Raw genomic sequence first — 14,576 nt, 5'->3', positions numbered from 1 at the left:
GGCAAGAACAATTCCAGCTAATCCCTGGCTTCAAAGAGCCAGCCACCTCTCACTTTGCTTATTCCACTGGGGAGGCTCGTTACAAATGGCTCTAATTGTTCTGGAAGGGACTCGTGCCTCCTTCAGAGAGACCAAACTGATGAAAGAAAAATTGAAAATTACAAGAAATAAATTTAAAAACTGTTTTGTTTGCCAAAAAAGGCATTCCAACAAAACAGCCTTCACAAACTTGGCACTTGCTTTATGTTTTTTGAAATTCTCCTGCTTTAGCCAGAAGAGGGAAGACATTCTGGGAGGGAAAATCTGCAGATTACAGCTGCCCTCGGTGCCAGTCACACATTTCCTCACCTTCTGCTTGATCTTTAATGCAATGGTAATGGTAACAATTTCTAGCCTGGGCTATTACCCACCAGCTGGCAGCAGCACAGCACGAAGCCTCTCCCCTGGCTAAGGAAAATCTCCACTTTCACATGCCAAACCTGGAGTCACATGGGTTTATAATAATCCTGGAAGTAAAGCAGGAGTCGCTCATCCTGCAAAGCCCACAAAAACCCGACAGTGATTTGCTCATCTTACATTTTAATCTGCCACAGAAACACATCTCAGCACCCTCAGTGCTTGTATTTAGAGGCTACCAAAAGCAGCCCTCAAGTGAGGGGCTCTCACCAAAATGCACTCAGTGTTACTGGCAGATGAAGAGCACTGAAATCTCATTTTCATGAATCACTGAATCACCAAACATTTCTTGGAGCAGGTTCCTACCCCATAACCTCCAGTTTGCTTTATGCAATTTGCTGACACTTGGAAAAGGCAGGCTGCTGCTTTATAAACACATTACTGGAGGCATCAGCACCATTACCTTGCAGTAACTTTGTTTTGTGAATGTCCAAGGGATGGCAAAGCCCTGCTTCCTGCAGGTGCTGCTGAATTCAAGGAAGGAACTGAAAGCGGGGTTGGTGGATTTCTCCCAGTTTCCCCTTCCCCGGGCTGGGTTGAGAGAACCAGCACCAGAGAGGCTCTCTCTGTACACGTGGTGTCTGCCCTTACCTGGCATTTCTTTAGGAGTGCCGCATGCCCAGCTTGCTATTTTGGAGCTGATTATTTTACCCTGTACACCTAAATAAACTCGGAGACCTGTCCTAGTTTTCCTTGCTCCCATCAGCCAGGCTCGGTGTTTCCTTGCAGGGCCCCATCTGGCACTGCAGCACAGCCAGGGAGGGGCAATGGCTCATTTTCCTTGGTCTCCATCTCTTCCAGCCCCACAGCTCCGGGCAGCGGGGCCACCACAAACCCCAGCACACCCTGCACGGAATTCTCTTCAAGCCCAGTTTCACTTGCATGGAAGTGGGCCTCAGAGCAAGATAAAATTATACCAAAAACCAGAATTGTCCAGGCCAGGCAGCAGGTTCAGAATCCCTGAACCACTCAGGCTGGAAAAGCCCTCGAATTTCATTAAGTCCAACAATTCCCCCAGCACTGCCAAGGCCACCCCTGGCCCATGTCCCCAGGTGCCACATCTGTGTGTTTGCTGAACATTTCCAGCGATGGGGACTCCATCACTGCCCTGTTCCAATGCTAGATGACTCCTTCCATGAAGCAATTTTCCCAATATCCAACGTGACCCTCCCCTGCCCAGCCTGAGGCCGTTCCCTCTGCTCCTGTCCCTGTTCCCTGGAGCAGATCCCAAATCCCCCCCTGGCTGTCCCCTCCTGTCAGGGAGTTGTGCAGGGCCACAAGGTCCCCCCTGAGCCTCCTTTTCTCCAGGCTGAGCCCCTTTCCAGCTTCCTCAGCCTTTCCCCAGATCCATTTCCTTCCCAGCTCTGTCCCCTTCTCTGGACACGAACCCACAAGAATTCCCTGAATAAAAAAAAGCTGGAAAACACAGTTGGACATACCACCATGGAGCAGCAAGTCACAGCTTCCAAAGCAACCAGGAATATTTTCCACACCTCTGAGCACTGACTGCAACTGAAAATCAGAGTCAGGCAGTGCACAGAAGGAAAGAGCATGGTCACTCCATGGAAATGTTACCCAGGTCCTGGTTTGGTTATCTGTTGTCTCATTTTATACATAAAGATAGGAAATATATACACGGGGCACACACAAAACCTCCCCACTGCCCCTGGGCTCTTTTCCAAGAACATTTTAAACAATTTACCATTGCTAATAAAAAGTAATTTAAAGTCTCCAGAAAGTTTTTTTTCTTTCTTTTTCAGATGAACTTCCTTGCATTTAAGGCTTGTTATTCTGCAACACCTGCTTTTCACACTTTTTTGTGCTTTAACCAAGAAATTATTTTGTTTCAAATTTGAGGTAGGCGCCGCTTTCCTTCAATTTTCCTTTTTTCTTGAAAAGATGAGAACAAAGTGCCCGCCTCTATGTGATACTGAAGTTCTTAAGACCTGGTTTTAGTGCTGCTCGTGCAGACAGAAAATTCAAGCACAGCCAGGTTTTGATGGCAAGTAAATTAATTCTCTGGAAGGAAATAAACGGGCAGCTCTATTGCAAGGGTTTCCATTAGGAGATGTAGAATAACTCCCCAGTAATTCATTTGCCGCGAAGCTGGGATTTCGCCAGGGATCCAAGACAGAAGGCTCAAGTTTGGCATTTATTTGTGTCAAAACAGTCTGGCTACATTTCTATTATTTTATATGGTTTCTCAGCAAGGATAACATCACAATGGGCTGGGACAAGGTCGGGATTTTTTTGGCTTGGCAGCGGAATCTGTGAAAAACCGCAAGGAGAGGAGAATAAAGCTATCTTTTGAAGCTTCACAAGCCAATGGTCACAGATGAGGGTCCTGTGTTACTCAATGCAGAAAGTGCGGGGCACCCCTGAAACCTTGAAAAAAGATTGGAACAGTTCCCTTTTCCAGCCTTTAGTCGCTGCATGAAAAATTCAATTGCAATTAGCATTTAGTACAAAGCACTTTCTGTAGGCTGACAATAGGTAGCCAGGGCAGAAAGTGTACGTAACAAGAACGGAATCCTATTTTAGAGAATGGCACAGGTTTTGTTCACAGTGAAGGGATCCCCACTTTCCCCCCTGAAAATTCAAACCCATGCAGTTCCCTCTGCTAAGCAGTGTAAATCAAGAGCAAGGAAAACGAAGTTTAGATTAAAAAAGCATCAGGGTAAGTTCAGGGACGTGTTAAATGGAATTGCTTATTTTGCTGTTCCATTAAATAGGCAAGCTCAATGCATCTGACACCCAGACCTATTCTTTACGATCACCATTCACCATCAATCATTTAAGCTGGGCGTCAGACCTGCCTAAGTGAAGTGCCCACTGCTCTGAATGACTCTGATGTACACTGTGTGCCGGGAGGGAGAGGAAAGATGAACTATTATATTGCTAAATATCTCGGGGAAATAAAGGGTCTTCTCTACATTACATAAATTCCCATGACATTTCAATTAATCTGCCAGTGTTGTGTACAGTGTGGACATTACAGCACGAGCTACCGTGCCTAAGGATAAAACAGCAGGGAAGAAAAAGTCCTGAGTCTCAGCTGATGTGACCTAAAGTAGAGGTTAAAACCAAGCAGCACCGTCACCTTCGCATCTGCATGCACAGAGGCAACAGCAGCTGATAATTAATGCGATTTAAAAAAAATAAAAATGCAGCTTAACAATCTTTGTCACAAGTTCTCATTAATTGCCTACCACTCCCTTCTCTCAGGGAGCAGAACAGCGAGGAAAAACCCCGGCGGCACCATGTGCTGAAGAGCATTGCAGAGTTAACATTTTCTTACCTTTTATAGAAACCATGGAGAGGCTGGAGACATAAAAACTGCCAGTAATCCAAGCAGAAGGCCTTCAACTTCAGCATTTTCCAGCACTCCTGCCGCCGCCAGCGCGCTCTGCAGCGGGCTTTTAGCGACACAAGACTTTTTTGTTACGGTCTGAATGGCTCAAAGGCGGTGCAGCAGCCTGGTGTCCCTGCGGCCGCATCCCGGGCCGTGGGACAGCCCCGGAGCCGAGGGCAGCCCCGCTCCCGGCTCAGCACCTGCAGCCCCGCTCACACAAAGAGGCAGGAGCACAAAGGACACGAATCCATGGGCGCTCTTTGATCCCGCTCGCCGTTTATCTCCCCCCAAAGCCTCCAGTCCTACCGGGATCACTGGAATTACACTGAAATCCCACTTCTCCTTTCGGCTGCTTTAGGCCGTTCTGAAAGCGCCCTGGACAAACAGCCTGGATAAATTCCAGCTGCGGGTTTTGATGGACCCTTGGAAAGCATCCTTAGAGCGCCCAGAACTTCGGAAAATGCAGGCAATTATCTCGATGGGCTCTGACACCAGTGCCCGGAACCCGGAGCACAGCTGTGATCTCAGCACATGGGGCTGCAGGCGTTTGCCCTTTTCCCTTTTTTTTTTTTTTCCCCCCCGTGAATCAGCTCCTCCTGTACCAGCACATCAGCTCCATTGTCTGCGGCACCTCGGGAACTGGGGGCTTCTCGTGAGGGGAGGGGAAAAGAGCGGAAAAAAAAAAAAAAAAAAAAAAAAAAAAAAAAAAAAAAAAAAAAAAAAAAAAAAGACAGGCAGGAGCTCAGACCCTCCCGCTCACACACCAGATTGTGCTTATCTGGTTCCCAACGCGCTTTGCCAGCGAGCGCAGGGGGGAGGATGAACCAACCCCGAACCGCGCGGCGGCTGCGGGACAGCCCCCGGGGCGCGGGCACGGACACGGACAGACGGACGGACAGACGGACAGACTGGAGGCCGGGACGCACAGCCCCTACGGGGAATCCCGGCGGAGCATCCCGGGGGATCCCGGCAGCCGCAGCCGCTCCGGAGCCATCCCCGAGCCGCAGGCACGGGCTGGGAATGCCAGGATTTGCTATCGAAACCTCTGCTAGGCGCCGTAAAAGCGGGTTGCTTTTGTTCGGAGAACACAGAAGCGCGAATTTTAAAAATTTTCTATCTTTTACCATGGCCCAGTTCTACCAACTCCCCCCCCCCCCTCCTCCTTTCCTCTCTATCCCAACGTGAACTGCCACGGGTGAGAATCCTGGAACGGAGTCACACAGGACAGGGTTAGATTAGAAATTAGGTGGGAATTCTCCCTGTGAGGGTGAGGAGCCCTGGCACAGGGTGCTCAGAGCAGCTGTGGCTGCCCCTGGATCCCTGGCAGTGCCCAAGGCCAGGCTGGAGCAGCCTGGGACAGTGGGAGGTGTCCCTGCCATGGCAGGGGGGATGGAATGGGTGGGTTGGGCTTTAAAAGGTCCATCCCGATCCAAATCGGTCTGGGATTCTATAAATCTCCAGTGATGGAAGAGACCCACAAGGATCACCCAGTCCAACCCCTGTCCCTGCACAGACACCCAACAATCCCTGAGTGAGCATCCCTGGAGCGTTGCTCCTGGAGCTCTGGCAGTCTCGGGGCCGTGCCCGTTCCCTGGGGAGCCTGGGCAGTGCCAGCACCCTCTGGGGTAGAACCTTCCCCTGAGATCCAACCTGACCCTCCCTTGATACAGCTCCAGCCCTTCCCTGGGTCCTGTCCCTGGTCAGACAGGAGAGATTTGTGCCCATCCCTCCCCTTCTCCAGTCTCACAGGATACTCTGAGTTAACAGCACAGAACTGCTCCATTGCAACAAACAGGACTAGCACATGAGAATTGCCACAGCATTTCATACTAAATAAATAAATAAAAAACACGTTGCTGTTGTGTCCTGATGGAGACCAATGCCTGTGTCTGGTTTGCTGTAAGTTTGCTCTTCCAGCAGCTACAATTTGGCTGTTTCTCATTCTGTTTCAATTCTGAAAATCACCCACAGTAAACACCTAGGCTACAGCTTTCCCTACTATCAAACAGGTAGAGAGAACTTAAAAGAGTTTAACAGGCACAACAACAAAACCAAAAGCAGAATCTGACAAAATGCTTCAAAACCACTCTGGCACTTGGACGAGTGTTTTAAAACAAAACCAACAAACAAACAACCACCCAAAAAACCCAAAGAAACAAACAAACCATAAAACACCCCCACAATCTCCTCCCCAAAAAGCCACAAGAATTTTAACGCTGTTTAAAAAATATGCAAAGAAAACCAAATCCTAAGCCTCAACCTGAGGCTCTTTTCCATGTGGACCTATCTAGGTTCCCAAGTGCCTGGATAATAAGCTATATTTAGGGATCTATAGAAGCTATATTTAGGGGTTCTGGTTTTACTCATTATCACTGTACAGTTATAGAAGTGCCTTGCATCTTCTCAGAAAACTGCTTTGTGTAAGTTTAATTAAATTCAATTATAAATATATTTGAGTAAAAGATGGCAGTTTCTTTAGTGAAGTAAAGAAATCAGTGGGTTATGCTTAAACAGGGTCACACTTTGTGTGGTATTTCCCAAAAAACATCTTGTACAGGACAGGACAGGTGGTGGGAATGACCAGATCTTGAGAAAAGCAACTTGCAGGGAAAGAATACATTTGACTGGGGCCTATTAAAAAATAATTTCTTGTGAAGATTCTCTTTCAAGTACCCCTTTCCTTGTGCTGCCTGTATTTATTTGTTGGGATTTCTTTCAGAGCAGCACCAGAGCTGGTGACTCCAAAGCAAACACAACTGAATATCTGTGAGAAGCAACATCGCCCCCCCAAGAATTATTTTTATTTTATAAACAAAATAATGCCCAAATCCAAGCCTGTTTATCTTTCTGGACTCATATTCCCTTGGGCTTCGTTAGCTTGGCAATTTTCAAGTCATTGATGCCATCACGGTGAGAATATTTAGATTTTCTTATGAAAAATCTTTCATCCCTGCTTTTCATCCCCGTTTCTCCAGGGTAGTTTTATCTAAGGAGGAACTGAGGGAAGGCCCTGGAGACCCAGTGGCTGCTGGTGAGTCCCAACCTCCTGGCACTGCCTCCTGCCTTGGATACTGCCAAGATGGTAACTGGAAATCCCTTTCCCTTTGTTTCCACAAAACAAAAAACAAAACAAAAAAGAATTCCCCCTAAAAAAAACAAAAACAAAAAACCACCAAACAAACAAACAAGCAAAAAACCCTCACAAGATAAAAGAAAAACAAAAAGAAAAAAAAAAAATTGAGTTTTCCCCATTGTAACATTTTTGTATCTGATTATTTTTTTACATTCCAAGAAAAACAAAAAGGAAACAAGAAAGAAAAAAATGGTTACATCCCATAACCAAGGCCAGCTATTCCCAGGATCAAGGAAGAAGGGGAAAACCAGCCCAAGACAAGTAAGCTCAGGAAACACCAGCCAAAAACTTGATTCTGAAATGAGACTTTTCAGGAAACTTACCCTTTGCTCAAATTACAAAGCAATTTCTTTCTCAGCATCATATCTTTCCAGATTAAAAAAAAAAAAAAATCCTATTTATCACCTTAATTATCTATTTCCAAGCAGTGGGCTCAGAGCATAGGAGCCATGTACCCATGGATTTTCTGACAGCATCCAACACTGATTATCCCACCCTTCATGCAGAGAAAATGCTAATGAACACTTTTGCAAATGAAAAGCCCCACGATCTCAACACGTTCTTCATTTTCACTTGTCTTCCAGAGGAAAACAACAAAGGAAATTAAGCTTCATCTCACGCTCAGCCAGGATACAGAGCTGGTTCTTTCAGAAAGGCATTTACCCAAACCTTTGACTTAGAATTCCCAGGCCTAACACAACCTAACACAGGCAGGGATTTTTGGATGTGCTGCAGCTCCAGCACTGGAGCTGTGAGCAGTTTGCTGAGAATTTCTGTAGTCACTCAGAGTTCAGCCTCTGACAAGGCTTTCAAAAACAACCCCTAAAAAAAGGGCCAAGTGGAAATCAAACATTGCACCACCTCCTTTTTTAGGGGTGGTTTTCTTGCCAACCCCTGGAGCCTTGAGGCTGAAGGAAAACAATCCACTGAGGGATAAAATAACCCCAGCATGAAGCCAGTGCTTGCTGGATTTCCTGGTGTACTGCTTTCAAAAGTTGGGCAGCCCAGGAAAATCGACTTGTCTGGTGACAATCTTTCACAAAATACTAATATTGAACTACTGTTATTTACTTAGTTACACTTTCAGAGTGATATGCCAGGAACATTCCTAAAAAATATTTCACTTCTCCAGAAAAAGAGCGTATCCCCCTATTGAGGCGGAGCACAGAAATTGTAGCAGTTAAATTGTTTTCCACAAGTCTTTCAAGACCCCAGGGTGAAATACTCGACTGACCACACACAAAAAATTCACGGTAGCCATTTGTGTGTTGTGGAGTTCAGGGATTTCAAGGGTCCCAGACAGTGTGGATCCCGTATTCATCCGTGATACCCTGCACCCAGCACATCAAAAAGTGGAGGAGTAGAGAGCAGGGGTACAAACCAAGGGTTTGGGCAGGCAGAGAGATGCTGAACTTCCTCCTGGAAGGTTTGAGGTGCTCACAGGACACCAGAGCACACACAGCTCTGTGCCCCAGGTGCTATGTGGGCACTGAAGTGCAGTACGTGGCCTCTGCATCAAAGCTGGGCAGAAAATTCCTGGGCTGCTCAAAGAATAAGGCCCATTGTGGTGTTCAAGGCCCATTGTGGTGTTCAAGGCCCATTGTGGTGTTCAAGGCACATTCTGACGTTCAAGGTTCTGGCAAACCAGATGTCCCTCCCTGCCCCTCGCAAACATTCCTGGGTCCCACCCCTGGAGCATCCCTGGGCAGGTGGATGAGCTCCTACAGAGCCCTCAGGCTTGGGGACACCCTGGGGACACCCCAAGGTATTGGAGAGCAGCCCTGCAGAGACTCCCAGAAAGTCAGGACATAAATCAAGGTCTCTCCCTTTGCCTTGAAGGGCAGCTCTGCTGCCTAGAAACCTTCCAGAAACTCAAAACAAAGTTCTTTGGCTTCAGACACCTGTCAGAGTTCAGCACTCCCCCACAGATGAATTCTAATCACCATATGATCCTACCCTTTGTTTTTGGTTATTAAGCCACTCGGCTGCCAAAGTATCCATGGAGAAGGGTAGGGAGAACTTTGCTGCTCTCTGAATCCTGACTGTCCTCTCTGCACATCTGTTCCCTGGGCTCACACAACCTCTGGCTGATCAATTTGCTACAGAAGATGACAGATCTGCCCCAAATATCTGCAGAGCTCAAACATTTAAATTTCCAGTTCGTTTGGAACAGGTCTGGCAATTCTACCCTTCAGAAGGGCCACATTAAAATTTAGATATTAGGAAACAAAATATTTTTAGGTGCCAGCTGAAAGCTGACAGAGGCCAACTTAAAATACCCAGAATAAATCCTGTGCAGGCCATGAAAGAAATTGTGCCAAGCAATATACCCACACATAGAATACACCAATTTTTACATATATTCCTCTTTATAATGGACATAAGCAAATTTTTCACATTAACCTTTACTCTTCCCAGCACTGAGTGGGTTCACTGAGGGGAAATGTCCCTTGTGATGGGGATAGGAAATTTGTGAGCAAAATGCAAAAAGAGCACCCTGACTAGGAAATACTTGACAGGACACTGGGTGGGGCCCTGTTAATTGCTACATCCCCTTTTCTGGGATATTCAAAGGCCAATTTGCTCAACAGGTTCATGAGAACCCATCCAGTAACAAGAAGTCTTACATTATCTTTCATTGTACTTAAAAGATAATGGCCTTAATTCTGTCTAATTACAACTCAGAACAGGCTTATTTGACCTGCTGAAGTGGACTAGGTATCACATGCTCTTCCCTCTATAACTATTTAACATTAAAAAAAAATTCACAGGTTTATCTGATAAAATCTCAACAAGTTTTCTTCAGTTCCTCCTCTGTGATTATACAGGTTTTTTTTTTTAACTTCACAAAATTATTCAATTTATAGTTAAAGAGTGGCATTTTCACATCCTTGTTTGGTAACCCCTAGGTATTATTTCACCCCAGTCCTCAACATTCAGGAGGATTTTTACTGCATGCACATAATTCTTCCATATTCCTCACTGACTCCCTCCTCCCATGGAAAAAATACTCAGTGGAAGAAAAAAACATTATAATAAAATCCATTTCCAGCCTGCAATGAAGGTGGCAGCAATACTTGGCTCTGGTAAATCACACACCAGCAACACCGTGCTCTTGTTAAAATAAATTTGCAGAGGAGCAGAGCAAGGGGAAGTTGGGTTTTTTCCTGCATTGTCCTGCCAGACAAAGGCCCAGTGTTCCCATCACACTGGGAATGGGACAAAAGTACAGTGGGGACTGAACGTGGTGCAGTGTTGCTGTGCTGAGGACAAAGGGAATATCACAGCACAGGGGGTGGCTGCTAGGAAATGGTAACAAGGCAAAAGCTTCACTTTCAGAAGACTTTACACTGGATAATAATGGAAGATTAATTACGGGGGGGGATGGGGGGGGCTTAATTTGAATAAGGTTAAACAGAACAGCTCCCACTGTTGTGTTCAAGCAAGGTTCAAACGACATCATGTGGGAAAACGTCACATCCTCAACCCAGAACATCTCCAAAGGAAGACTTGTACCAAACCAGCTGCCAATTTGAGAGGGAGCTGCCCCAGCTTTATCAAAGGAATTCTGTGCCTTTGATGCACTTTTCAGTGTGCAAGGGTGAGAACAAAAGATGCAAGGTACCCATTTGATATGCAGTGTTAACAGGGCCAAGCATTTCTTTCTAAATGGAGTGATCAAAGTAAAATCCCAGTTCTGGCAGTGCCTTGTGTGACAGAGCTCTCTGAAGGGTGGGTGCTTTTATCAAAATGCTGAGCAACAGGAACACGAGTGACATCTCCACGCAACTGTTCCCCAGAGCAGCACAGACCTGCCAGGACAGGAGGAAAGACCAAAGACTGGCAGCACGAAGGTTATAAAAATCGGAGAGAGAGGTGGTTTGTGCACAGACACACCTTCTGTCCCTCCCCTTTGTGCTCCTCCAAGAAGAAACTCAGAGTTTGAAGCCAGAGCAGAATTTCAAGTTGGATAACCCAGAAAAGAGCAAATTATCCACTCTTAGGAATACCCAGCTATTATGTCAGCGCCTCTGCTGGCTGTGCGTGGCAGGATAAAGCTGTGTGATGTGCAGCTGATGCTCAGCAGGGCAGTTCTGTCAGCTCAGACCTACAACTACCAGCTAGGATTGCTACAGTACCTGAGTGGGTCAGTTGAGACGCTGCTTCCTGTTTCCAGTGAAGTCCTGAGGTGACAGCAAAAGAATAAAATTATAAAGCATTGAAGTATAAACCAAATTAAAGACATGAACTATTCAAAAACTCTATGTCCTTTAAAATCAACAATTTTACATTCTCTTCCTTCTTACTGACATTTCAGAGTACTTAGCATGCCATTAAACATGAGAGGAAATAAAAAAACCCAAACAAAAAACCCAGCACCCTTTCCTAGATTAGAGAGGGGGGAATCAGAGAAACCTTTGTCTGAATAAGTCACAACCAGATCAATTTCCAATATTCTAAAAGCACTCCATCCTTCTGTATCTAAGTGAGTGACTTTTACACTATGGGGCTTTCTGCTCTCTACCCAAAAAGGCAACTGTGGATTTGTCCTGCAGAATTATTGCAGCACAAAGTTCAGGTCACTGTAAGGACTGAGGAAGCTCTCTAAGTATGTCGATATTTGAGCAGCAATATTTAACATGCAGTGTGGTGCAATTACCCTTGCTCTCTCTGAGCATGACTCCAGGTTTATTATAATTATATATATAATATAGAGGTACATTTTTAGGGTGAAGCCAAGTTTTTTTTTTCCACAGGCTCTAATAAAACATCAGCCAAAGGCCCTTTATTTTTAAATGGTTACTTACACTCACCCTTTTCTATCACTTACACAAATGGTCACAGATCAGCCTTTGCTCACAGAGCCATAAACATGCACAGTCCGTGGAGGTTCATAAAACTCACATGAGAACTGCATTAATTATATTTACAGTGGCCATTCATAAATCAGTGGCAAATCTTTACTTTGAATCCCCTTATTTGTTTACAAAAATAAACAGGGTGGTGTGAAGGGAGGAGGCCATAAAAGTAGCAAGAATCAGCTGTACAGAAATGGAAACAAACCATATTGTCCAAATAGATTTTTAACTAAAGCACTAAAGCTTTAAAATAGCTTTGGGGAGCTTATGCCACCCTATAATTTGTTTGCTTCTCCAGTTCAGGATTTGTGAATACTGCTAAATTTTGAGGGGGTGGCTCACATATGCCAGCTTTGAGGCTGGGTGTTGGTTTAACCATGGAAAAGGGTGAACTTCATTTCCTTAAAATGAAGTTTCCTGCTTCCCTCCGTGTGCTGTGCAGGTGCCAGGCTGCTCACTCAGAGGGGCTCTTGCCTTGCTTTTTAACCCAGACTTGCAGGAAAAAAATCTGCTCTGAGCAGTTTGGGCCCTTGGTGCTATGAATAAAAAAATAACTATTTCTCAGACACTGTCTTTGTGCAGCAGGGATGTGCTGTGCATAGAGAGGAGATGCTAATGAGCAGTGATTAGCCCCAGCACAGCCCTGATGAGCACTCCTGACCTGGGGGACTCCTTGCACAATCCCCAGGAGCAGGATTACAGCTTCATTAGGAATCCTGGCTCTCCTTCCTGAAGTCAGGCATCCCAGGTACTCCCCAGCACCCAAACCTTCAGTCAGGAGAGGCACTTGTATTTCTATATTTAAATACAGCTAGGAAAAGCAGAGCTCTCATCAAAAACAGCCCTCTTGGAGTCATAAACCACAGGCTCCTCAAGGCTGGGAAAGACCTCCAGCATGAGTCCAACCATTCCCCTGACACTGCCAGGTCCATCAAACCACGTCCCTCAGCACCACATCCAAATGTTTTCTGGGCACTTCCAGGGCTGCTGATCCCAGCACTGCCCTGGGCAGCCTGTGCCACTGCTTGTCAGCCCTTTCAGGGAAGACATTTTTCCTAATACCCAACCCAGACCTCCCCTGGTGCAACTAACTTCTTTATGGTTTCTGAGGCGAAGATTAGATATAGGAAGAGTGGCAAAGACAGGAAAAGCTTCTGGAGCTGATGTGGAGAAATTGCCTGGGTGAGTCAGATCCCCACACTTTGGGAAGGAAGATGGAAAACAAGTCCTGCAAAGGAGGGCTACACCCCCAGAATTGTTATAGCCCATTTATATAAATATATATATATATACACACACACATATATATGGCCACATATATATATACACACACATATATATATATATGTGGCCATCCACCCCCAGACTCAACCTGGCACTGTGGAAAACCTCAGGAGTAGTCTGACAACATGAAAACCAACATTTAGTGGCCACAAAAACCCCCAGTAGGAAGAGGAGAAATCAAGTTTAAATTCTACCAAAAGGTCTGGATTTTGGGTACAGAAAGTTAGTTAATTCTTATTGAATTTGCAGAATAGTATAATCACATCATCACTCCCCTTCTTTTTTTCCAGTTAAAATCCCATTTAAGTATTTTGGTTTCTTTCCAAACTGCTCAAAGATGGAAAGTTAATTTAAAACATAAAAATAACCCAGATTCTGAACACAATGTCATTAAAACTGCAGCAAACCAAAAATCTCATTGCATGTAGGGTCACTTCAGGAATGAGAAAAATATATCTTATTTAGGCTACTTCAAAATAAGGTTTGTTCATTTTGTTTTGCTTTTTAACAAATTAACTGGACAGGAAAATAAAATACTGCACTGCTGTGAAGAAAGTGAACAGGAAGGTCTGACAGTCCTGTTTATTTCTGCCAGGCACTGTCTCAGGATATCTGTAGCCCAGAAAGAAGCACTGACAATATCTAATGATGAAGACATTAAAAAGATACTGTTAAATACAAAAGACTTGTCTATATATGTATAATTTCCATTGGTATTAATAAAGATATTTTTAAAAATTCCCGAAGTGCCATTAACTGCAGAACTATGCCCAAGGCTTTGAGTGAAAATTGAGTTGAGGCAGAGCACAAACTGCAGAACTGCCTGGAATTATCAGGAATGCTCCAAACCACCCCGGGGGCTGGTTTGTATCTCCAGTTTGTTTCCATGGAGTTTGCAAGGTCCTTCCAGGTGGGCAGTGCAGGAAATGTGCCCCAGTTTCACTGGTGACTCAGCTGAACAACATCTCCTGTCATGCACATTCCTGACATTTCAGGGAAAAGGCAGAGGAATGGTGGCATGAACTGTAACTAAACTGGGCACACAGTGGGATTATTTCCCTGCTAACGTGGTCAGCAGGAAATGTGAAGAATGTGTGTAATTGTTGGTAGTAACAACTGCTTTCAAGGCTAAAAAGGATTATCCAAAGTATGGATATCCACAGCTCCTGGATCAGGATCTTGCCTAGAGCTTCCATCTGTGTCCATCAGCACAGGAGTCATGACCAGCCCACTTCTGCAGTCCATCATGCAGCAGAAAATGCAAATATTTCCAAGAAATCATTGGTCTAAAATTCAGACAGCAGGCTTTGGGTATCCACAGACAAAAACTATAAACACAATTCTAGTCAAGAGCTCTGTCCTGGAGCACAAAACAAGGCCACGGGCTCCAAATCTTGTTATTGGTACTGTGTGGTGAGCAGGGAGCCATTCCCAGCCAGTGGTGTCTAAAAGATCTTATCCCACAATATTTTAACAGACTGAAGGGAAACAC

General features: G+C 45.2%; 1 protein-coding gene across 2 annotated transcripts in view; it reads right to left on the bottom strand.

The window, feature by feature from the left end:
- The window catches only part of IQSEC1 (IQ motif and Sec7 domain ArfGEF 1), a 271,228-nt gene that overhangs the window by 122,614 nt on the left and 134,038 nt on the right, over positions 1–14,576 (bottom strand). For both annotated transcript variants that reach the window (XM_062500432.1, XM_062500433.1), the window contains one exon: positions 11,081–11,125. In XM_062500432.1, coding sequence (XP_062356416.1) covers positions 11,081–11,125 — 45 coding nt within the window. The remainder of the gene's footprint in view (positions 1–11,080; positions 11,126–14,576) is intronic.

The sequence above is a fragment of the Cinclus cinclus genome, chromosome 12 (genome assembly GCF_963662255.1).
Source record: "Cinclus cinclus chromosome 12, bCinCin1.1, whole genome shotgun sequence".
Taxonomy (NCBI): Eukaryota; Metazoa; Chordata; class Aves; order Passeriformes; family Cinclidae; genus Cinclus; species Cinclus cinclus.
The sequence above is the reverse complement of the archived record's forward strand: the minus strand, read 5'-3'. Positions and strand labels throughout refer to the sequence as shown.